The 25876-nt window shown below is 43.3% G+C and overlaps 1 protein-coding gene across 1 annotated transcript in view; it reads right to left on the bottom strand.

Annotated features, from left to right (window-relative positions):
• Positions 1–13720: 13720 nt before the first annotated feature.
• LOC121582097 (probable helicase senataxin) overlaps positions 13721–25876 on the bottom strand; it is a 31263-nt gene continuing 19107 nt past the window's right edge. The window contains 10 exon segments of the mRNA XM_041897651.2: positions 13721–15959; positions 16062–16149; positions 16340–16406; positions 16409–16434; positions 16667–16822; positions 17508–17600; positions 21342–21526; positions 21750–21857; positions 23787–23936; positions 24193–24264. Of these exon segments, the coding sequence (XP_041753585.2) occupies positions 15123–15959; positions 16062–16149; positions 16340–16406; positions 16409–16434; positions 16667–16822; positions 17508–17600; positions 21342–21526; positions 21750–21857; positions 23787–23936; positions 24193–24264 (1782 nt within the window). The 3' untranslated portion in view covers positions 13721–15122.

The raw sequence follows: 25876 nt of genomic DNA, 5'->3' as shown, positions 1-25876 counted from the left end.
TACCTTACACCCTAATATAGACATTAGACCACACCAGAAGTAGAGATGGCAGGATCACCAGTAGCAATCATGAAGAGAATGTTCCCAGAAAATAGTGAAGATATTGGTAATATCTCTAACAAATGAGAAAAAGGACCAGAAAGATAGTAACTAAATGGCCAAAGGAGGGAACATTTGATGTAACCGTGATTGTATTGGCTAAAAAATGAAATATGACATTTACAGGTGGGACAGGAACAATAGAAGGGGAGACAGATTTTCCTAGGGGGTTGATCAAATAATTGATAATGGATCATTTGAGATGAGATCACATGTAGCAGATTTAGGGTAATCAATTAAATAATCATTGTATACTCGAGGAATTTTCAGTGGTTTTATGGATTAGTTATGAGGAATTAGATTGATACAAACAATTATTGATGGGTTAGGACTGGGGATATCTGTATCATGTTTTGTGTGTACTACCATCTTTAGATTACTGATGGTAATTGAAGGTTAACAAAATGTATAACCAGGAGAAAGAGATTAGCTTGCCCAGGGCTAGGGGGAGCAGTAGTGAAGTTAGGCAGTATTTAAAAATAAGGGATGGCAATTGGATGATAAATTACCAATATTACCTAAGTGATTGTTTAGGTAGGTGGTAATATTGACACATGAGCAAAACATGTGTCAAAGGGGGGATGGTAGGAGATGGTAGGATTAAATCATAAATATATACGAAGGAGAGGACAAAATACTTTAAAAAAAAAAAAAACATACAGAAAGTGTCTAGAAAGAGAATGCAGTCAGAAATAGAAATTGAGAGCTGAACACGTGTGAAGATAGTTTATTAACCACACCCGTATGTCAGAGGTTTTGTGCCCCACAGGTGAACTAAAGGAGAAGGTGACCCACTCTATCTAACCAGGTGACTGGTGAGCATCCAGTCCCTAAAGAAGAAAAACTGGAAGCAGGCCTGTTGGGAAGGGCCCTATCAGGTTATATTGGTCACTGCCTTTGCCATTAGAATAGCAGAAAGAGCAATCTGGGTCCACGTTACCCACTGCAAAAAGGTAAGAACACATGCAAGCACCACTGAACACATGCAGAGTTAGAGAGAAGAACTGACCCAATAGGGTCTGGGGATCACCTCTGTTAACGAAGATCTCCTACCCCGACCTATCATCACTGTAGTGTGTTCTCAGGGTGTGAGTATGGGGTAGTACCAAGCAGAAAGACTGAGGACAGGAGAGGGTTGGCGGTTTTGGGGAATATGGATAACTTGAGTTGCATCATAGTCTCGGTAATGGTCTTGATATGTCAAGATCCACCACCAGTTGTGCTATGCCCTTACCATTGTTAAGAAGTAAAAGAGAAGAGAAGCGACCCGACATACTGACCGTCAAGGACGAGTGGCCTACAAAATGGGAGTCAGAAAAGGGCAGACTGTCAGATTCAAAATAAGGGTTAGGGACGTAGCCAACAGGTGGGGTACATGTCAATAAGCAAATTGGGATTATAAAATCCTATTATATTCTTGTTCGGCCACCACGGCGGATTGTTCCTAGACTCAAGTGTTTAAATACACTTGGGGATGGGGATATGAGACCGAGGGGGACTGAACATCCAGATGGGGGGGTAAAGAGAAACAAAGACATCACCATTTATCAATTGGAGATAGTAGTAATGTGACGGACTTAAGTTCGGAAGCACAGGAGAGAATTTTGAACCTTACAGCCCCTGTAACCGATGTGTGGTGGGCATGTGCCAGTAAAGGCAGTGTAAGGCAGATAATTCCAAAAGGGTGGCTAGATACATGCGCCCTGGTTCTACTGATTCAGCTAGTTAGAATTAGTCACCAGGAACCAAGGATTAAACAGATGTAGGAGGAGTTTTAACAAGAAGGAGAATAGCCCTATTTAGATGGATGCGACTGGGATACCAAGGGGGGGTATCGGATGGATACCGAGCTATGAAACAATTAGGGGAAGAGTTTACTACCACGTTATTTTGGTGGGTGACAATAAACAAAATTGTGAATTGGATTAATTATATATTTTACGACCAACAACGATTTATTGGCTGGACTAGGGATGCAACAGAAGGGATCTTTGAACAATTATCCGCCATCTCACTCTTATGACTTAGTAAAAAGAGGTTGGCTCTAGATCAGGCAGAAAGGGGTGGTGTCTATAGAATGGTAAGCCATTGTTGTACGTTTATCCCTAACAATACCAGTCCTGACGGGAGTATCTCTAAAGCCCTAGTTGGTATAGATAAACTATCAGCTGAAATGAAGAGCATGGCTGGAATGGAGGGAAACGGACTGTTCTCCTGGTTGGGGGAGTGGTTTGGTAAGTATGCTGCACTGGTGGTTACTGGATTTCTGAGCCTAGTAGTTGTGTTTCTAATATTAATGTGCTGTGCTGCCTGTGTAATTCCTTGTTTGAGAAAGTCTGTTACAGATGTCGTGCATACGGCTGGTATGATGCCCCTCCTAGGGGCTCAAGAAGGAGATGCAGACACTGAGATGAAGTTGACTGAGGATGACCCTTGGTTTGCTATTGGTGAGGTGGTGGAGTGACACCCTAGTGGGTGTCTAAAGGGGGAATCAAAATTCCCTGTTTGTGTTTTTATGTTTAATAAATCCATTTAAACTATTGTGTTTGTCTTTCCTTATGTGAAGGTTTGAAGTTCCTGGGTGGCTGGTAGCCAACCTAGTACAAGTTAGGTGTAGATGGAAGGACTGAAGGCCTTTTTATTATCATTATTGCCTATTAATAAAAGTGTGATTCTTTTTGTTTGTATTGTATTTTAATGAGTGACACCCTAGTGGGTGTCAAAAGGGGGAATCCTACATTTCCCTGAAATTTCTTATTTTGGGTTCACACCCAGCGGGTGTTAAAAGGGGGATTGTGGGGATCTATTTTCTTATAACTAGATGTGATGCCTAGCTTAGAAAGAATACATTAATGATTAAACATAATAGGTTTGTGCTGTACTGATATAGATTGTTTAACATAACAAGCTGTGATTAATATGAGGAACCGTTAGGGGGTAGGCTGAGACAGGCTTGTGACTCACACACACAGCCTCTTTGTTAAACCGCTCAAGGACATGTGTTCTGCTACAAAGAAGGACAAACTATGTCTGAGGTTGCGGACTCGAGACAAGTTGTAAAGATAACAACTAATGCCTGGCAACAGTGAAGCGCCAAGGGGCTGGGACCAGCCTGTGCGCCATCGATAGGTTGGGTAAGTTTAAACCACACCCAGCCTCTACTCTGACAGGCCCAGCAGGGAGCGGGAACTATCTCTGTCAGAGTATTTAAAGAAGAACTTATAACAAAAGCTCAGTTCTCTGACTGCCCTGCGTGGTTTTTCAGTGGGCCCGTATATACGAACATCATATTTACCATTCAAGTGTTTGCATAAATTAAAATACTAGTCTATTTTAGAAGACGTGTATTGACCTCTTTTTGTTCCTATACCAGATTTGAATTGACGCAATTTGACACTTAATTTCAATAAGTCACCTGCTAGCAAATCACCTGCTGGCAATAGCTAGCGTGACGTTGTAGTGCAGTGACCATCGGTGCTAGTTAGCTCATCATTAACATGGCTAGCTAAGCCAGCAAAAACTTGGTTCACTTGCTGAAATAGGTCTTCAATACATTAACGGCAAAATAAATATATACATAGCCACATTTGCTATTGACTTTAGGATATATGAACCAGTTTTCCAAAAACACTTACAGTGGGGAAAAAAAGTATTTAGTCAGCCACCAATTGTGCAAGTTCTCCCACTTAAAAAGATGAGAGAGGCCTGTAATTTTCATCATAGGTACACGTCAACTATGACAGACAAATTGAGAAGAAAAAAAATCAGAAAATCACATTGTAGGATTTTTAATGAATTTATTTGCAAATTATGGTGGAAAATAAGTATTTGGTCACCTACAAACAAGCAAGATTTCTGGCTCTCACAGACCTGTAACTTCTTATTTAAGAGGCTCCTCTGTCCTCCACTCGTTACCTGTATTAATGGCACCTGTTTGAACTTGTTATCAGTATAAAAGACACCTGTCCACAACCTCAAACAGTCACACTCCAAACTCCACTATGCCAAGACCAAAGAGCTGTCAAAGAACACCAGAAACAAAATTGTAGACCTGCACCAGGCTGGGAAGACTGAATCTGCAATAGGTAAGCAGCTTGGTTTGAAGAAATCAACTGTGGGAGCAATTATTAGGAAATGGAAGACATACAAGACCACTGATAATCTCCCTCGATCTGGGGCTCCACGCAAGATCTCACCCCGTGGGGTCAAAATTATCACAAGAATGGTGAGCAAAAATCCCAGAACCACACAGGGGGACCTAGTGAATGACCTGCAGAGAGCTGGGACCAAAGTAACAAAGCCTACCATCAGTAACACACTACGCCGCCAGGGACTCAAATCCTGCAGTGCTAGACGTGTCCCCCTGTTTAAGCCAGTACATGTCCAGGCCCGTCTGAAGTTTGCTAGAGTGCATTTGGATGATCCAGAAGAGGATTGGGAGAAAGTCATATGGTCAGATGAAACCAAAATAGAACTTTTTGGTAAAAACTCAACTCGTCGTGTTTGGAGGACAAAGAATGCTGAGTTGCATCCAAAGAACACCATACCTACTGTTTATTTATTTTTTATTTCACCTTTATTTAACCAGGTAAACCAGTTGAGAACAAGTTCTCATTTACAACTGCGACCTGGCCAAGATAAAGCAAAGCAGTGCGATAAAAACAACAGCACAGAGTTACATATGGGGTAAAACAAAACAGTCAAAAAATACAACAGAAATACATATATACACAGTGTGTGCAAATTTAGCAAGTTATGGATGTAAGGCAATAAAATAGGCTATAGTGCAAAATAATTACAATTAGTATTAACACTGGAATGATAGATGTGCAAGAGATGATGTGCAAATAGAGATATTGGGGTACAAATGAGCAAAATAAATAACAATATAGGGATGAGGTAGTTGGGCGGGCTAATTTCAGATGGGCTGTGTACAGGTGCAGTGATCGGTAAGGTGCTCTGACAACTGATGCTTAAAGTTAGTGAGGGAGATAAGTGTCTCCAGCTTCAGAGATTTTTGCAATTTGTTCCAGTCATTGGCAGCAGAGAACTGGAAGGAATTGCGGCCAAAGGAGGTGTTGGCTTTGGGGATGACCAGTGAGATATACCCGCTGGAGCGCAGACTACGGGTGGGTGTTGCTATGGTGACCAATGAGCTAAGATAAGGCGGGGATTTGCCTAGCAGTGATTTATAGATGGCCTGGAGCCAGTGGGTTTGGCGACGAATATGTAGTGAGGACCAGCCAACAAGAGCGTACAGGTCACAATGGTGGGTATTATATGGGGCTTTGGAGACAAAACGGATGGCACTGTGATAGACTACATCCAATTTGCTGAGTAGTGTTGGAGGCTATTTTGTAAATGACATCGCCGAAGTCAAGGATCGGTAGGATAGTCAGTTTTACAAGGGCATGTTTGGCAGCATGAGTGAAGGAGGCTTTGTTGCGAAATAGGAAACCGATTCTAGATTTAACTTTGGATTGGAGATTCTTAATGTGAGTCTGGAAGGAGAGTTTACAGTCTAACCAGACACCTAGATATTTGTAGTTGTCCACATACTCTAGGTCAGACCCGTCGAGTGTAGTGATTCTAGTCGGGTGGGCGGGTGCAAGCAGCGTTCGGTTGAAGAGCATGCATTTAGTTTTACTAGTGTTTAAGAGCAGTTGGAGGCTACTGAAGGAGTGTTGTATGGAATTGAAGCTCGTTTGGAGGTTTGTTAACACAGTGTCCAATGAAGGGCCAGATGTATACAAAATGGTGTCGTCTGCGTAGAGGTGGATCTGAGAGTCACCAGCAGCAAGAGCGACGTCATTGATATACACAGAGAAAAGAGTCGGCCCAAGAATTGAACCCTGTGGCACCCCCATAGAGACTGCCATAGGTCCAGACAACAGGCCCTCCGATTTGACACATTGAACTCTATCTGAGAAGTAGTTGGTGAACCAGGCGAGGCAGTCATTTGAGAAACCAAGGCTATTTAGTCTGCCAATAAGAATGCGGTGGTTGACAGAGTCGAAAGCCTTGGCCAGGTCAATGAAAACGGCTGCACAGTACTGTCTATTATCGATCGCGGTTATAATATCGTTTAGGACCTTGAGCGTGGCTGAAGTGCACCCATGACCAGCTCGGAAACCGGATTGCATAGCGGAGAAGGTACGGTGGGATTCGAAATGGTCGGTGATCTGTTTGTTGAATTGGCTTTCAAAAACTTTTGAAAGGCAGGGCAGGATGGATATGGGTCTGTAACAGTTTGGATCTAGAGTGTCACCCCCTTTGAAGAGGGGGATGACCGCGGCAGCTTTCCAATCTCTGGGGATCTCAGACGTTACGAAAGAGAGGTTGAACAGGCTAGTAATAGGGGTTGCGACAATTTCGGCGGCTAGTTTTAGGAAAGAAAGGGTCCAGATTGTCTAGCCCAGATGATTTGTAGGGGTCCAGATTTTGCAGCTCTTTTAGAACATCAGCTGTCTGGATTTGTGTGAAGGAGAAGCGGGGGGCATGGGCAAGTTGCAGCGGAGGGTGCAGAGCTGGTGGCCGGGGTAGTGGTAGCCAGGTGGAAAGCATGGCCAGCCGTAGCAAAATGCTTGTTGAAATTCTCGATTATTGTAGATTTATCGGTGGTGATAGTGTTTCCTAGCCTCAGTGCAGTGGGCAGCTGGGAGGAAGTGCTCTTATTTTCTATGGACTTTACAGTGTCCCAAAACTTTTTGGAGTTAGTGCTACAGGATGCAAATTTCTGTTTGAAAAAGTTAGCCTTTGCTTTCCTAACTGCTTGTGTATATTGGTTCCTAACTTCCCTGAAAAGTTGCATATCGCGGGGCTATTTGATGCTAATGCAGTACGCCACAGGATGTTTTTGTGCTGGTCAAGGGCAGTCAAGTCTGAGGAGAACCAGGGGCTATATCTGTTCTTAGTTCTGTATTTTTTTGAATGGGGCATGTCTATTTAAGATTGAGAGGAAATTACTTTTAAAGAACAACCAGGCATCCTCTACTGACGGAATGAGATCTATATCCATCCAGGATACCTGGGCCAGGTCAATTAGGAAGGCCTGCTCGCTGAAGTGTTTTTGGGAGCGTTTGACAGTGATGAGGGTGGTCGTTTGACCGCGGACCCGTTACGGACGCAGGCAATAAGGCAGTGATCGCTGAGATCCTGGTTGAAGACAGCGGAGGTGTATTTAGAGGGTAAGTTAGTCAGGATGATATCTATGAGGGTACCCATGTTTACGGATTTAGGGTTGTACCTGGTAGGTTCGTTGATAATTTGTGTGAGATTGAGGGCATCTAGTTTAGATTGTAGGATGGCCGGGGTGTTAAGCATATCCCAATTTAGGTCACCAAGCAGTACGAACTCTGAGGATAGATGGGGGCAATCAATTCACATATGGTGTCCAGGGCACAGCTGGGGGGCTGAGGGGGTCTGTAGCAAGCGGCAACAGTGAGAGATTTATTTCTGGAAAGGTGGATTTTTAGAAGTAGAAGCTCAAACTGTTTGGGCACAGACCTGGATAGTATGATAGAGCTCTGCAGGCTCTCTCTACAGTAGATTGCAACTCCACCCCCTTTGGCAGTTCTATCTAGACGGAAAATGTTATAGTTGGGGATGGAAATTTCAGAATTTTTGGTGGCCTTCCTAAGCCAGGATTCAGACACTGCTAGAACATCAGGGTTGGCGGAGTGTGCTAACGCAGTGAATAACTCAAACTTAGGAAGGAGGCTTCTGATATTTATGTGCAGAAAACCAAGACTTTTACGGTTACAGAAGTCAACAAATGATAGCTCCTGGGGAGTAGGAGTGATACTGGGGGCTGCAGGGCCTGGGTTAGCCTCTACATCACCAGAGGAACAGAGGAGGACTAGAATAAGGATACGACTAAAGGCTTTAAGAACTGGTCTTCTAGTGCGTTGGGTACATAGAATAAAGGGGGCAGTTCTCCGGGCGTTGTAGAAAAGATTCAGGGCATTATGTACAGAAAAGGATATGGAAGGATATGAGTACAGTTCAGGTAACCCTAAGCGTTGGGTAACAATGAAAGAGATAGCGTCATTGGAGGCACCGATTGAGCCGGTCTCGGCGTGTATGGGGGTGGAACAAAGGAACTATATGAGGCAGTTCGAGAGGGACTAGGGGGTTCTACAGTGAAATTGTATAATAAGAACTAACCCAAACAGCAATAGGCAAGGCATAATTGACATGGGAGAGAGGCATAAAGCAGTCACAGGTGTTATTAGAGAGAGCTAAGACAACAACTGGAAATAGCGATAACGTTTGGGCTAAGACTAAACAGAATAAACAGGACAGGGTACCGTGTAAAGGAACAGTCCAGCAGGCATCAGCTGTGCAGCTGAGTGATCATAAGGTCCAGTGAAGCATGGGGGTGGAAACATCATGCTTTGGGGCTGTTTTTCTGCAAAGGGACCAGGACGACTGATCCGTATAAAGGAAAGAATGAATGGGGCCATGTATCGTGAGATTTTGAGTGAAAACCTCCTTCCATCAGCAAGGGCATTGAAGATGAAACGTGGCTGGGTCTTTCAGCATGACAATGATCCCAAACACACCGCCGGGCAACGAAGGGAGTGGCTTCGTAAGAAGCATTTCAAGGTCCTGGAGTGGCCTAGCCAGTCCCCAGATCTCAACCCCATAGAAAATCTTTGGAGGGAGTTGAAAGTCCGTGTTGCTCAGCGACAGCCCCCAAAAAATCACTGCTCTAAAGGGAGATCTGCATGGAGGAATGGGCCAAAATACCAGCAACAGTGTGTGAAAACCTTGTGAAGACTTACAGAAAACGTTTGACCTGTGTCATTGCCAACAAAGGGTATATAACAAAGTATTGAGAAACTGTTGTTATTGACGAAATACTTATTTTCCACCATAATTTGCAAATAAATTCATTAAAAATCCTACAATGTGATTTTCTGGATTTTCTTTTCTGATTTTGTCTGTCATAGTTGACGTGTACCTATGATGAAAATTACAGGCCTCTCTCATCTTTTTAAGTGGGAGAACTTGCACAATTGGTGGCTGACTAAATACTTTTTTTCCCCACTGTATGTTATACAGTTTTAAACAGTTTTTTATATACAGTAGGAGACATGAACCCGCTCTCAGAAGATCTCTCTCAGACTGAGGAGCAGGCAGACCAACTTCCCAAATAGGGGAGAAGCACTCAAAACCCACTAGTTGTTCTTTCAAAATAAAATAGTACAAAAAATGGTAAGTCCGAAGACCTCTCGTATTACCAACCTTACTACAATGGCAGCAAATATTTTTATGAATTCAGTAACACAAAATTAAAGGAAACTTTATTTATATCAACCCTTTTCCTGAAGTGAATGGTTTCACCCACTACTCTACTGCGGCGTTCTTTGATGTCTACATTGCGTGCGAGGTTGATGGAAACTCTACATTTTCACTTTGTTACACTGGCCTTCACAATCCCCTGACCTCAACCCAATTGAGATGGTTTGGGATGAGTCAGACCGCAGAGTGAAGGAAAAGCAGCCAAACAAGTGCTCAGCATATGTGGGAACTCCTTCAAGACTATTGGAAAAGCATTCCAGGTGAAGCTGGTTGAGAGAATGCAGAGAGTGTGCAAAGCTGTCATCAAGGCAAAGGGTGGCTATTTGAAGAATCTCATATAAAATATATTTTGATTTGTTTAACACTTTTTGGGTTACTACATGATTCCATGTGTTATATCATAGTTTTGATGTCTTCACTATTATTCTACAATGTAGAAAATAGTAAAAAGAAAGAACCCTTGAATGAGTAAGTGTGTCCAAACTTTTGACTGGTACTGTGTGATTGTGTGTGTGTGTGTGTGTGTGTACAGTGGCTTGCGAAAGTATTCACCCCCTTGGCATTTTTCCTATTTTGTTGCCTTACAATCTGGAATTAAAATAGATTTTTGAAGGGGGTTTGTATCATTTGATTTACACAACATGCCTACCACTTTGAAGATGCAAAATATGTTTTGTGAAAGAAACAAGAAATAAGACAAAAAAACAGAACATGAGCGTGCATAACTATTCGTGCGAACACCAAACATGTTTGCTTATTTTTTTCTTTAAGCAATGGCTTTTTTCTGGCCACTCTTCCGTAAAGCCCAGCTCTGTGGAGTGTACTGCTTAAAGTGGCCCTATGGACAGATACTCCAATCGCCGCTGTTTCCTTCAGGGTTATCTTTGGTCTCTTTTGCCTCTGATTAATTCCCTCCTTGCCTGGTCTGTGAGTTTTTGTGGGCGGCCCTCTCTTGGCAGGTTTGTTGTGGTGCCATATTCTTTCCATTTCTTAATAATGGATTTAATGGTGCTCCGTGGGATGTTCAAAGTTTCTGATCTTATTTTATAACCCAACCCGGAACTATACTTCAACACAACCTTGTCCCTGACCTGTTTGGAGAGCTCCTTGGTCTTCATGGTGCCGCTTGCCTGGTGGTGCCCCTTGCTTAGTGGTGTTGCAGACTCTGGGGCCTTTCAGAACAGGTGTATAAATACTGAGATCATGTGACACTTAGTTAAATAAAGTCCACCTGTGTGCAATCTAATTATGTGACTTCTGAAGGTAATTGGTTGCACCAGATCTTATTTAAGGGCTTCATAGCAAAGGGGGTGAATACATATGCACGCACCACTTTTCCGTTATTAGTTTTTTTTTTTTTTTAAACAAGTATTTTTTTTCATTCCAATTCACCAATTTGGACTATTTTGTGTATGTCCAGTACATGAAATTCAAATAAAAATCCATTTAAATTACAGGTTGTAATGCAACAACATAGGAAAAAACGCCATGGGGATGAATACTTTTGCAAGGCACTGAGAGGCTATGATAGTCCACAAGGTTTTCTCTGATGACAGAGTCTGAGCTTGCTAAACATTTCATGGGCTTAGTAGCCTCAAATTGCAGAGACCATGACTATGAATTGGCACACTGAAACAACATCCTTGTCCCAGACAGCTGGTCAAGAAATGGAAAGGTAAGTGATTTTGAACAGAGAGATCAATATCTGAATGTAGGCATACATTTAAGATTTACGATATAGCACACCTCCATTCCATTAATTAAACTTGACCTACCAGCTACATGACCCAATGTCACAGGACATCACACACCCCTACCCAAAGCAGCTCAATACTAAACCTACCCCATACCCGGGGTAAGTTGTGCCAAGAGACCACTCTTTTTAGACAAGCTATGTTTTCAACTTATGTTTATATGAATTCTGATTATTTCCAGGGATACACATCATCCTGAAATACACTACATGACCAAAAGTATGCGGACACCTGCTTGTTGAAAATCTCATAACAAAATCATGGGCATTAATATGGAGTTGGTCCCCCCTTTTCTGCTATAACAGAATCCACTCTTCTGGGAAGGCTTTCCACTAGATGTTGGAACATTGCTGCAGGGACTTGCTTCCATTCAGCCACAAGAGCATTAGTGAGGTCAGGCACTGATGTTGGGCGTTTAGGCCTGGCTCGCAGTCAGCGTTCCAATTCATCCCAAAGGTGTTCGATGGGGTTGAGGTCAGGGCTCTATGCAGGCCAGTCAAATTCTTCCACGCCGATCTCGAAAAACCATTTCTGTATGGACCTCGCTTTGTGCACGGTGGCATTGTCATGCTGAAACAGGAAAGGGCCTTCCCCAAACTGTTGCCACAAAGTTGGAAGCACAGAATCATCTAGAATGTCATTTTATGCTGTAGCGTTAAGATTTCCCTTCACTAGAGCTAAGGGGCCTAGCCCGAACCATGAAAAACAGCCTCAGACATTACTCCTCCGCCACCAAACTTAACAGTTGGCACTATGGGCAGGTAGTGTTCTCCGGCATCCGCCAAACCCAGATTTGTCCGTCGGACTGCCAGATGCAATGCCAGTGTTTCCACTGCTCCAGTGTCCAATGGCGGCAAGCTTTACACCACTCCAGCCGACGCTTGGCATTGCGCATGGTGATCTTAGGCTTGTGTGCAACTCCTCGGCCATGGAAACCCATTTCATGATGCTCCCGACGAACAGTTCTTGTGCTGACATTGCTTCCAGAGGCAGTTTGGAACTCGGTAGTGAGTGTTGCAATCGAGGACAGACGATTTTTACGCACTTCAGCGGTCCTGTTCTGTGAGCTTGTTTGGCCTACCACTTTGTGGCTGAGCCACTGTTGCTCCTAGACTAGACGTTTCCACTTTACAATAACAGCACTTACAGTTGACTGGGGCGGTTCTAGCAGGGCAGAAATTTGACGATCTGACTGACGGTGCCATGTTGAAAGTCATTGAGCTCTTCAGTAAGGCCATTCTACTGCCAATGTTTGTCTATGGAGATTGCATGGCTGTGTGCTCGATTGTATACACCTGTCAGCAACGGACGGGTGTGGCTGAAATAGCCAAATCCACTAATTTGAAGGGGTGTCCACGTACTTTTGTATATATAGTGTATATGTAGATATATTTGTTAGAAATAATAATATATTTCCGTTGACGTAGTGATGCTGAATGTAAAAAATGGCTCAACATACTCCCCTCTCACCTATGTAATTTCATTCAGGTCAGACATGTTTTATGCAAATAGAAAAAGAGCTAACATGATGATTGGGCCAGTATGAAAAAAATATGTATGCACTCACTAACTAAGTCATTCTGGATAAGAGTGTCTGCTAAATGACTAAAATGTAATGATTGACACCCACACATCCAGCTCAGTTGGAGATTGAACCATTGGGAATTATGAAGAACTGAAAGTGAACCAAAAATGGCACCACAATATCCTAAACATTTAACTACCCATAACGTTCTGATAGAACAAAATGACTGTTCCTAATAGGTCAAAACATGATAGCGGTCTCCACATAGAAAGAAATTCTAGTAAGTATATATGGTTCTCCCACTCAGAGATCATCATCATGGAAACCCGGGGCTTACAGATTCATCCTAATGACACCCTAGGCATCGTGTGGAGTCCTTCATTCGGAGTCGACTTTTATAAATAAATAAAAACACTTCAGTGAGAAAGTAGTTCCCGGTGTTAACGGTCAGTGACATTGGGCGTAAACTAGAGAACTACAGGTGAAATGCACTATCACTCTGTAAAGGATGAGCACATTTAGACAAAAGCAACACCAACACCTGGGAGGAATGCAAAATAAATTGGGTGGGTATCAGCATGCAATAATAAGACAGAAAACACATTCAGCCGGTGTAAAATAAAATCCTGTTCTAGTCTATTGTGTCTGTAAGGCGTCTCTATTCTGGGCTCCGCTTCAGAAGAAGTCTGCATTGTTAACATGAAGGGCAGCGTGATGAATTGAGACATTTGGGGGAGATCCTCTGGGAGATAGGGCACAGACTGATCTGGGTGCAGATCAGAGACCAAGGTGGGAGTTGTCCTGGCTGAACCGCACTGATCTAAGATCAGATTCCCCTACTCCACAGTCCTAAACTCAAGCATTAGGAGAATGGAAACGAAGGCCTTATTTAGAGCAAAGTTGTACCTACGCCGATCAGAAGTGCTGAAAGGATAGTGGTATGGTGAGAGGAGTTGTGTTTGACAGAAACAACAAGGCCCGACTAATAGTGGAAGTGTACCGTCTACCTGTGTGAAGTGAGATGCATGAAACAAAATTCAAATTTTAGCATTCGATGTTGACCATTATATAACAAAATATAATCAATATAACTGGGCGCTCTCCCTAACAGTTTACAGAGATGGATTCAGCTGATTGGTTTGGTGAACAATAATATACAGGGCCATGTTCAGTACGAAAACATTCGCGAACGTTGCAGATAGAAATTCCACAAATAGAGCAGACTTGATTCTTATTCTACATGTAAGAAATGCATATTTGTTCTACATAGCATATTTCTATCTGAACGTTCCAAAACAATGAGTCCTGCTGAACACGCCCCAGGTGAACGTTGGCAAGAGGGTGCAGCACCAATTGCACACAAATAAAAGCAATAATTTTGCAGCTTAAAATGAATTGTAAATAATTTTGTTCAATTTCAAATACAAAGGATTAATTTACAATCTTAAAAAACATGAAAAATGTGCATATTTGTTTTGGGTTAAACTGGCGCCGTGGTTTATTTGGCGCATATGTCTTGGAAAAACTAGGACGTTATTTCCCCCAAAAAACTACATTGCATAGAAATTACTTTAAGAAATTATTTGAAACATTACCTTCCAAAAATTGGAACACAGGAAGGTATCGTGACAGGTGAAACTCAGAAGGAATAACGCGATGTATACTTACATTTTTATATTTCCCTGAAGTTGCTGAGAGCCACTGGAAGTCTGTACTTTGGTTGCAACATTCAAGGAGGCAGCTGGCCTGAAGTCTAATAGTTGTTAATAATACACTCATATCCCCTAGTCTCTGTCAACAAGAAAGGTATCCTAAAATAAGCTTTACTGAGAGATTAGTTTCTTGTGTGTGTAAAAATGACCTTGTGTTAATGCACAGCGTGATACGACAAATAAAAGTGCATCCAATACCGTACAAACAAAAACACCAAACTAAACCAGCAGAAATAAAACACCCAGCGCTTTCAACACTTCTCTGGGGAATAAAATGGCAGTGAACTACTGTACAACATGTCTCTCTATATAGAAATAAAATGTATTTGTCCCACATGCTCCAGCTAATGTGTTCGCTCAGACTATGTCTGGGGTCCATGTTACAGATTCTATAAAGATACATTAAGCAACACAACCAGTCAAATTCTGATCACAAAATGTAACATTTGCCTCAGTTACCCACCATCCTGGTGCTCAACAAGGATGACACTTCAAAAGCAAAATAAACAAATAATTGTCTATAGTCAAATAACTATTGCTGACAAGACATACTTTTGCACTTAATAATATATGCTCTAAGCGGAAATAGTATGCACTTAAAATCCAGACTGTTTGAGAACCAAACTACTCTGAGGAGTAATCTCTCCTTCCTCTCTCGTTCCCTTTCTCTGAATATATAAGAAAGCACACGAATAAAAACAAACCAAACAGGGTCAGTGGTCAGACTCATCTCTTCCCCCTCTTGGAGTGGGTGGGAGGGATCCATCGGGTGTCTGGGGCTCGTTTCTGGGGGTGAGTGTGTGTGTGGTTGTTGAAGGAGGCTGTAGCACTGTGGTCCCACGGTGGTCTGTTGACTCCGTCTCCTGGGCAGGGCGCGGTGACAGGTGAATGGTGTCGCTCTCTGTCCATGTCCCTCTCCCTGCCAGCACATCTCAGGTTTTGGTACACAGTGGGGTGAAGCTGTTCTGGGCTGTTCCGTCCTCGTGGGTCCCTCTCAGCTCGTGGGTCTCTGAGGTTTTCCACCCGGGAGTCTCTGTAACCCTCCGCTCGTGGGTCCCTTCTGATCTCCGCTCGTGGGTCCCTTCTGATCTCCGCTCGTGGGTCCCTTCTGATCTCCGCTCGTGGGTCCCTTCTGATCTCCGCTCGTGGGTCCCTTCTGATCTCCGCTCGTGGGTCCCTTCTGATCTCCGCTCGTGGGTCCCTGATTCCTTCAGCTCGCAGATCCCAGTCTGCTCTATGCTGGGGGGCCTGTGGGTGCTGGACTACCAGACGCGGGTCTGTGGGCCTGTCAGCGGCCTGGGGAGGGGATGCCGAGCTGGGCTGCTTGGGGGAGTCCCAGCCCTGGGCGAACAGGGCTGGCTCAGAGGAGCGCCGCAGCCCGATGGGAGCAGCCCTGGAGGCAGCAGGGGGAGGGCCTGGTTCTCTGAGGGGGTTAGACAGGCTCCTGGTCAGCTCCTGCTTGAAGATCTTCCTGGAGTCTGTCTTGAAGGTCATCTCATTCGTTGATATAATGACGTCACGTGTAGCGGCGTCTTTGATAAGCGCACCCCAGTCTTGGTTTTCCTAAGACAGACACACAATCAACACGAGGCAGGCAAAGGAAATACAACCAGACAGGCCTCCATACAGACACAGATTTTTGACCCAGGAGGAGGACATAATTACCTGGAGTGTCCGTAGATGGCCCAGAATGAACAGGCTAAACTTGGCCCGGGTGATGGTCACATTCAACCTCTGGCGATTCCCCAGGAACCTGTGGGGGGGGGGGGGGGGGGGGGGGGCACCACCATAGATGACAAACTATACCCATTACCCAAGTAAGCGCAATACTGGTAGTATTAATACTACTTCTACGTAAAGCATTACATAAATCACATTTGTTATATCATCACCAAGTATAGGGCCTGGCCACATGACCTTACCAGGAAAACTTGTCCACTCACCCGATGCCGCCCTGCTCGTGGCTTGCCCTGACGCAGGAGACGATGATGCAGTCCATCTCGCGCCCTGGAAGCCTTCCACAGTGTCAACGTCCACCCTGGAACACAAGGCATTTTATTTTAGGGTCCCTTCACACTGCTTGCAGAAAGGAAGCCATTTCATTGGTTCTAATGATTCTGCCAGCTAAGACTAATGAAATGGCTTCCTTTTCTGGCAATTTTCTCTTTACACTAGCAGCGCGAACAGACCCTTTGTGCCATCGGAGCATATCCCTGTCAATCTACTTACCCCAATGAGAATACGCATTTATGGTGCAGCACTTGACTCACGTGAGGTTCTTGTTGACCATCTTGGCCAGCTCGCGGTTGATGCGGTCCTTCTGGGCTTTGTAGGGCGTGATGACCCCCACCTTGACCTGCTGCTTCTCAGCCATCATCCTCAGCAGGATCACTACCAGCTGCACCTCCTTCAGGTTGCTGAACGACCTGGTGACCAGCCAGAAGGCAATCAAACAGTCATTCAACATGTATTCAGTCACAAGCACTTTTTCGTAATGACTTGCATTTGTCATTAAAGGGATTGTTCAGCGAGAGATTGACCTACATGGGGAATTGGACCAAAAATGCTTCCGTTGACAATTGTTGGCCGTGGCTAGTTTAACAAAATCCAAGTGTGGATTGTACTGTCACTCTTACCCTATGAGGTCCAAAGCCTGCTGGTTTTCTGTTCTACCTGATAATGAATTGCACCCATCTGGTATGCCAGGTCTAAATAGGTCCCTGATTAGAGGGGAACAATGAAAACAAGCTGTGGAACTGGCTTCAAGGTCCAGAGTTGAGTTTGAAGGCCCTAGACCAGGGGCGTCAAACTCATTCCACGAAGGGCAGAGTGTCTGCGGGTTTTCGCTCCTCCCATGTACTTGATTTATTAATTAAGGTCACCAATTAGTAAGGAACTCCACACACCTGGTTGTCTAGGGCTTAATTGAAAGGAAAAACCAAAAACACTCGGCCCTCCATGGAATGAGTTTGACACGTGCCCTAGACTGTTGTCGAGGTAAGGAACAAAATATCTAATCATGTAAAGTCACTGAACTATCCCTTTAACATGAGGCCTACAGCAGAATTAAATAGGAGAACTCATAGAACCATGATCCAGAGATTTTCTTACTCTCCCTCCTTGACCTCCTGGCCGTCAGTCACGTCAAACACACGGTAGGGCTGGAAAGGCCAGCCAAAGTTCACCATCCTCGCTGCAGTGTCACTGAAGACGGGAACAAACACACAAAATGTAATATTAAACATTTAAGTAATTTTTAACACTTAATATTGATTAACATTGAATGTTTAACACTTAAAGTAGAATTTTCCGAAATATATCTACATGATTTATTTAAATTGACGTTATAGAAGGGTCCAGACACTTTGATTTGGCTTGTTTTTGAGAAACTTACCCCAGCCGCGATTCACTTCCTCATTGCTCGTTGTGCAGTATCAGGGCACGCAAAAGACATGAACAAAAGCTACAAAAACACCCAAATACATCCTTTGAGAAACTGACACTCAGTATAGCAATGTAGAGTACCAGTCAAAAGTTTAGACACCTACTTATTCAAGGGTTTTATTTTCTACATTTTAGAATAACAGTGAAGACATCAAAACAATGAAATAACACATGGAAGGAATCATGTAGTAACCGCCCCCCCAAAAAAGTGTTAAACATATCAAAATATTTGATATTTTAGATTCTTCAAAGTAGCCACCCTGTGCCTTCATGACAGCTTTGCACAGTATTGGCATTCTCTCAATCAGCTTCACCTGGAATGCTTTTCCAACAGTCTTGAAGGAGTTCCCACATATGCTGAGCACTTGTTGGCTGCTTTTCCTTCACTCTGCGGTCCAACTCATCCCAAACCATCTCAATTGGGTTGAGGTTGGGTGATTGTAGAGGCCAGGTCATCTGATGCAGCACTCCATCACTCTCCTTCTTGGTCAAATTGCCCTTACACAGCCTGGAGGTGTGTTTTGGGTCACTGTCCTATTGAAAAACAAATGATAGTGGGACTAAGCCCAAACCAGATGTTATGGCATATCGCTGCAAAATGCTGTGGTAGCCATGCTGGTTAAGTGTGCCTTGAATTCTAAATAAATCACAGACAGTGTCACCAGCAAAGCACCCCCACACCTCCTCCTCCATGCTTCACGGTGGGAACCACACATGCAGAGATCCGTTCACCTACTCTGCGTCTCAAAAAGACACGGTGGTTGGAACCAAAAATCTCACATTTGGACTCCAGACCAAAGGACACATTTCCACCGGTCTAATGTCAATTGCTCGTGTTTCTTGGCCCAAGCAAGTCTCTTCTTCTTATAGGTGTCCTTTAGTAGTGGTTTCTTTGCAGCAATTCGACCATGAAGGCCTGATTCACGCAGTCTCCTCTGAACAGTTTGTTGATGTGTCTGTTACTTGAACTCCGTGAAGCATTTATTTGGGTTGCAATTTCTGAGGCTGGTAACTCTAATGAACTTATCCTCTGCAGCAGAGGTAACTCTGGGTCTTCCTTTCCTGTGGCGGTCCTCATGAGAGCCAGTTTCATCATCGCCCTTGATGGTTTTTGCGACTGCACAAGTTCTTGAAATTTTCCGGCTTGACTGACCTTCATGTCTTAAAGTAATGACGGACTGTCGTTTCTCTTTGCTTATTTGAGATGTTCTTCCCATAATATGGACTTGGTATTTTACCAAATAGGGCCATCTTCTGTATACAACCCCTACCTTGTCACAACAACTGATTGGCTCAAACGCATTAAGAATTAAAGAAATTCCACAAATTAACTTTTAAGAAGGCACACCTGTTAATTGAAATGCATTCCTGGTGACAACCTTATGAAGCTGGTTGAGAGAATGCCAAGAGTGTGCAAAGCGTTCATCAAGGCAAAGGGTGGCTACTTTGAAGAATCTCAAATATAAAATATTTTGATTTGTTTAACACTTTTTTGGTTACTACATGATTCCATGTGTGTTAGTTCATAGTTTCAGTGTTCTATTATTATACAATGTAGAAAACAGTAAAAATAAAAGAAAAACCCTGGAATGAGTAGGTGTGTCCAAACTTTTGACTGGTATTGTAGGTCTTTATATGTTGTACACATGAAACTGTGTCATTCCGAACTTAATCCGCAACGTTATCAATGCTCCCTCTAAGCTGCGTGCAGGCGCGCAGTAGCCCCGAGACTGCCACGCAGCTCCCCAGGACTGCCGCGCAGAATAAATATCAGCCCTCGGAGAGAAGCACGAGATTGAACTTCATAGAGTTATCCCCTTTTCCCTTTACTGTGGCAATTGTGATTGAATCAACGCATTATTAGCCACTTTCAATGCAACATACCAAAACAAAATGCAAGAGATGTTGTAGGCAGAACACAGTAGGATTCTATTGCGGACAACTCTGCCGGTACTCTACACAGACCAGAGCGGCATAACCAATCAGAGCTGCAGTAGGACTATATGCAAGTAGACCATTGCCATATATGGATCTGTGCCATTTACTTTGAACTGGACTGTGTTTACAGCATGAGCAGTCTTGAGTAGATGCACTTGTTTTGAGATCAAAGCAAGAGCTGCATGTAGCCACGTGTGCACATTTTGTTCATATCCTTTGCTAGTTAGTGAGTTATTACCCAAGTTATAGATCATTTGTAGGCAGCAATAGGGGAGTGATTGCTTCCTACAAGAGCACAAAATGTGTACATTTCTAAAAGCAAGTCAGGTAAAGAGCTTTTTTTTGTCTTAAAAGGGCAGTGTTGTATTTTGAGACCGGCTTGAATAAGCTAAGTAGCCAATAGGAAGAGGGTAGCATAATTTGTCTGATTCTCTGTAATAATGGTATTGGAATAATAATGCATTTATTTTGTAAAGTGGTTTCTTGCATCAATCACCATTTTCAGTCACCTTGTCTGAAGGACAAGTGGATGAACAGGTTAATGTCAAGTCCTGCATGTTATTTTCAAAAGTCTAATGGAATGTAGGCCTACATTAAACACCACACATTGGCTGCTACAGTAGGCTGAATGATAGAACAGCTATTTCCATATTAAAATGTTATGGGATGCATTTTCTCCATTGTTTATGGTAGGCCACACTGATAGGCCTACATTATAATCAAATAGCCACAGTAGCCTACTTGGCCACTGTTAAAACTAACAAAGCGGGTACAGCCTCAGTGTTCACAGTAAACACACGCTGAAATTTGCTCAGCGCTTTTTTTATTTTTTTATAGAGGGAACATTGGTTATAATCCATTTTGGCTGTTTCCCCACACAGCTGTGTAGGCCGAGGCTGTCCCTATAGTACACTGACAAAGCCCGTGCAGCACAGCTGGTAGAAGTGGAATATAACATTGCGGATAAAGTTCGGAAAGACAATTTCATGTGTACATGAAGGCCTACATCACTATACTGAGAGCGTGTCCGTTTCAAAAATGTATTTTCCGTGCCCTGATACTGCACAATGAGTAAGTGAATCGCGGCTGGGGTAAGTTTCTCAAAAACACACCAGATCGCTCACACAAAAAAAGAATATAATAATAATAATAATAAGCCATTTAGCAGACGCTTTTATCCAAAGCGACTTACAGTCGTGTGCATACATTTTTACGTATGGGTGGTCCCTGGGATCGAACACACTACCATGGTGTTACAAGCGCCATACTCTACCAATTGAGCTACAGAGGACCACAAGAAGTGTCTGGACCCTTCTATTAACATATAATTTACATTTAAACAATTTATTTACTTCAGAAATAGGAACAGACGCCTTTAATAAATGCGGCACTGTGTACACCAATACACTCAAACATAAATTGTGTTCAATGACAGGTGCACTACGTGGTAATTAAATATTTGTTCAAAATCTCTCCAGCTTTAGGAACATGAAAACAACACCATTCATTCCTACTGAATCAAGTCAGTATGTTGAAAAGGAGTGGGCGGCAAGAGGAACCTACTTGTCAGTTTTAAGGGCCTTGCGGTAGATGTGCTTGGAGGGGAACTCGCAGATGTCGGGGTGCATGCGGTACTGGTAGCTAAGGAAGACCACAGGGCTGGGCATCTTGTTCTCCTTACAGTAGTGATCCAGGTTGGTCACCAGCCGAGCCATCAGGGACTGGCCATACTTCAACTCCTTCGCTGTCTGACAGAAGATAGATCATAGCATTAAATGGAACACTTAATCTACCTAACACTAAACATTTTAATATATAAACAAACAGCCAGGGGAACACAATGAAAATACACAGTTAATGTTTCACCGTCAGTCAGAATCATTGAACTGAGAAGTGTTGAAAGAAAGATTCACATGAGTAAGAATCTCTTGCAGGTGTATTTTCAGGTAGTGAAAGTGAGAGCTGCAGTACCTGGGAGATAACCGTAGGTGGCAGCTGATGGGGGTCTCCCACCAGGATGAGGGCATTGCACTGGTAGAGCATTGGGATAAGAGTCTCCGTCTCGGTGGCCTGCCCTGCCTGCACCACACAAAGAAATGTCTTGAAATAAATAAAGGCTCTTTGTTCCTCACATTCATACTGAGACAGTGTGAGGGTGTTTTCAGATATAGCAGGGCTTTATGCTGACATTTTCTTTTTTTACAAGTAGCACGTGCTACTAAATTGAAACATTTAGGAGCACAAGAGTGTTTTAATGATAAGAAAATGACTAAACGTTCATGAATAAAAAGGTTTTTGGAGTGTTCCATGCTCAATCAAGGACAATGTACCCTCAAATATTTGAGTCTCTTAGGTGAGACATTTTCAGCTAACCCTTCAAGGGGCGGGACATTACCGTGGTAACGGTACGACTGCATGTCTGTCAGAGAGATGAGATTATCCGACGTGTCTCTTCACTAGCAGTTGAGCAAGCTCAAACTAACACTTTAGCAGACTTTGCAGTAAATTCTACCAACTTCTATGCCTGCGCGCGTCTAAAAAATGAATCTTACAGCACTTCACTCCCAGTGTGCATAGCCCACCAACAGGCACTGTTGCTGCGCTTGTGGGGATAGCTATATGGGAATTCATAGTTCTTTGTGCGATTAGCTACCAACTATGAAACAAAAACGGCAGAAATACTTTGAAAATAGCTACAGCAGCAATTTATTTGGTGCTATAAATCACAACTCGCACATACTTTACTTTTTCAGTTCGCACATTTATTTTTAGGCACATATCAGCGTAAAATGGTCACATTGTAGAGCCCTGTATAGTCCTCTTTAAAATAACCAATCTCAGTCCTCTTTAAAGTGAACTCAGGGGTGAAAAAACCCCCAAAAGAACTCCGTTACCTTTGAATTCACACTGCCCTTGCCTTTAAATGAGAACTCTGCCAGTTCACTTCAACTATTTTGTGGACCAAATCCTCTTTGCATTCACATTGCTATGCTTAGAAAGGAACCAAGACCTTTTTCCAACATTTACTCAATGCACTCTTGGTAATTATACTATATCAGCCATTCCATCAGAACCTGTTATTGAACAGCCAGGGATATACCTACTTACATTTTGGAAGCTAATAGATTGCATTTAGTTAAAAGATAAAACAATTATAATCAAGATAATATTTACATGTAAATATTATAGGTAAGAGGATAAATAGCAGAAGCATAACTACAGATTAAATAATGCTGAAATTGAAAATTGTACTACCAACGTAGGCTACTGCCCCTTTAAGAGCTCGCATTGATTTTGTACATCATGTTGTGATTCTCACCAAATATGTTGTAGTCTTCTCACATTATTCAAACCCCATAAATCGCCTATGAAGCTCTTTTGTAGCCTCCACACATATTTTGGCATCTCTGTGATTCCTTGACAATCACTAATCAATGTCCAACAACGGCACACGTTTTTTTTCTGCAAACCTGCACATCATCTTCTCTCATTTGTGGCACCAATGTAAGTTGTTATGGCAGGTTATGGATGTTGCAGTAGCCTAGTGTGGTGTGGGAATAATGACAAGTGAACCTGGAGAGCTTTGTGTTCACATTGCACCAAAAAAGGGAACAGGACCACAGACTTCAAGCGAACCGAATTCAAACCACCTCTTCAGTTCGGGGGATCTTTTGAGGGGTCTTAGTTCCTGCATAAAAATGTAAGCGCACCACACTGATTTCACAAAAATTGTCTGATAGGGACCAAGTGTGAAAATCCCCCAAGAGAGTACAATCAAAATGTGCAAAACAAGGTTTTATCAATCTTGATCCTGGGTTCCACAACACTTTAGCTATTCCAACCCAGTACCAACACATCTTATTCAACCAAGCAATCACTTTGGTGAATCAGGTGTGTTACAGCACAGGGCAGGAACAAAAGCTTGCACACCGTGCATCTCCAGGACCACTTGGGTAGATGGAACAACTATTGAAATGCAGCCAAAGTATAGGCGCTCCAAATTCTGACCTCGTCCACGATGACGCAGCTAAAGGGCTTGTGTCCCAGGCGCCGAAAGGCCGACTCCAGGACGGTGCTGCCGCTGGAGCTCAGGGTGCAGCAGACCACATGGGCATCCTGCAGTACCCGGGCCTGGGTCTCCTGCTTCCTACTGCGAGACTGATAGTGGGAGGAAGAGAGAAAAGTGTAGAGAATGAGTTTGACAGAAAGAGAAGAGAAAGCAAGCGAGTAATGAGAGAAAGAAGCATTTCTAATTAGACTTCTTTCCCCTCAAAGCTGTTTTTTTTCCCTCTCTCTTTTCTCTAATCCATCCTGAATAATAATAACTCTCCTCTCATCTAATGAGCCCTTATACACATGACAACGTTGCTAACATCATCTATGTATATAATGGTCATGTGATAGAGGGCTTTACCTGTTTGAGCTGGTAGCCGAGTGTCTTTCTCTCTTGGAGCAGTCTGGACTTCTGCTCTGCCAGCTCATGGTACTACACACCAGCAAATGAAGGAAAAGACTAAACATGAAAAACAACTCAGAAAAATTAAAAACACGTCGGCATGCTATCCCTTCTTTTTAAAGGTATTTCTTTAAGGAGTGGGGCAATCCCACTACTTTAGCAATTTCTAAGCTTTATTGAAGAGATAGTTAAGTGTTGGAAAGACGAGGGAGATTGAAAGAGGGTGAGTCAAAGGGCAGGATTCGAACCCATGCCGACTGTAACCGCATGTCTGAACAGAAGCCCATAATTAAAGTAAGAGCCCACAGTGTATGAAATTAGCTTTGGGTAGTTTGGGTAACTGTAGGTGTGACCAGCCTTCTGGCAGCCTCTGCTGGGGGAAGCATGTACAGTGGGGAGAACAAGTATTTGATACACTGCCGATTTTGCAGGTTTTCCTACTTACAAAGCATGTAGAGGTCTGTAATTTTTATCATAGGTACACTTCAACTGTGAGAAACGGAATTTAAAACAAAAATCCAGAAAATCACATTGTATGATTTTTAAGTAATTAATTTGCATTTTATTGCATGACATAAGTATTTGATCACCTACCAACCAGTAAGAATTCCGGCTCTCACAGACCTGTTAGTTTTTCTTTAAGAAGCCCTCCTGTTCTCCACTCATTACCTGTATTAACTGCACCTGTTTGAACTCGTTACCTGTATAAAAGACACATGTCCACACACTCAATCAAACAGACTCCAACCTCTCCACAATGGCCAAGACCAGAGAGCTGTGTAAGGACATCAGGGATAAAATTGTAGACCTGCACAAGACTGGGATGGGCTACAGGACAATAGGCAAGCAGCTTGGTGAGAAGGCAACAACTGTTGGCGCAATTATTAGAAAATGGAAGAAGTTCAAGATGACGGTCAATCACCCTCGGTCTGGGGCTCCATGCAAGATCTCACCTCGTGGGGCATCAATGATCATGAGGAAGGTGGGGGATCAGCCCAGAACTACACGGCAGGACCTGGTCAATGACCTGAAGAGAGCTGGGACCACAGTCTCAAAGAAAACCATTAGTAACACACTACGCCGTCATGGATTAAAATCCTGCAGCTCACGCAAGGCCCCCTGCTCAAGCCAGCGCATGTCCAGGCCCGTCTGAAGTTTGCCAATGACCATCTGGATGATCCAGAGGAGGAATGGGAGAAGGTCATGTGGTCTGATAAGACAAAAATATAGCTTTTTGGTCTAAACTCCACTCGCCGTGTTTGGAGGAAGAAGAAGGATGAGTACAACCCCAAGAGCACCATACCAACCGTGAAGCATGGAGGTGGAAACATCATTCTTTGGGGATGCTTTTCTGCAAAGGGGACAGGATGACTGCACCGTATTGAGGGGAGGATGGATGGGGCCATGTATCACAAGATCTTGGCCAACAACCTCCTTCCCTCAGTAAGAACATTGAAGATGGGTCATGGCTGGGTCTTCCAGCATGACAACGACCCGAAACACACAGCCAGGGCAACTAAGGAGTGGCTCCGTAAGAAGCATCTCAAGGTCCTGGAGTGGCCTAGCCAGTCTCCAGACCTGAAACCAATAGAAAATCTTTGGAGGGAGCTGAAAGTCCGTATTGCCCAGTGACAGCCACGAA

The sequence above is a fragment of the Coregonus clupeaformis genome, chromosome 15 (genome assembly GCF_020615455.1).
Source record: "Coregonus clupeaformis isolate EN_2021a chromosome 15, ASM2061545v1, whole genome shotgun sequence".
In the NCBI taxonomy this organism is placed as follows: Eukaryota; Metazoa; Chordata; class Actinopteri; order Salmoniformes; family Salmonidae; genus Coregonus; species Coregonus clupeaformis.
This window is presented reverse-complemented; position numbering and strand designations above follow the sequence as displayed.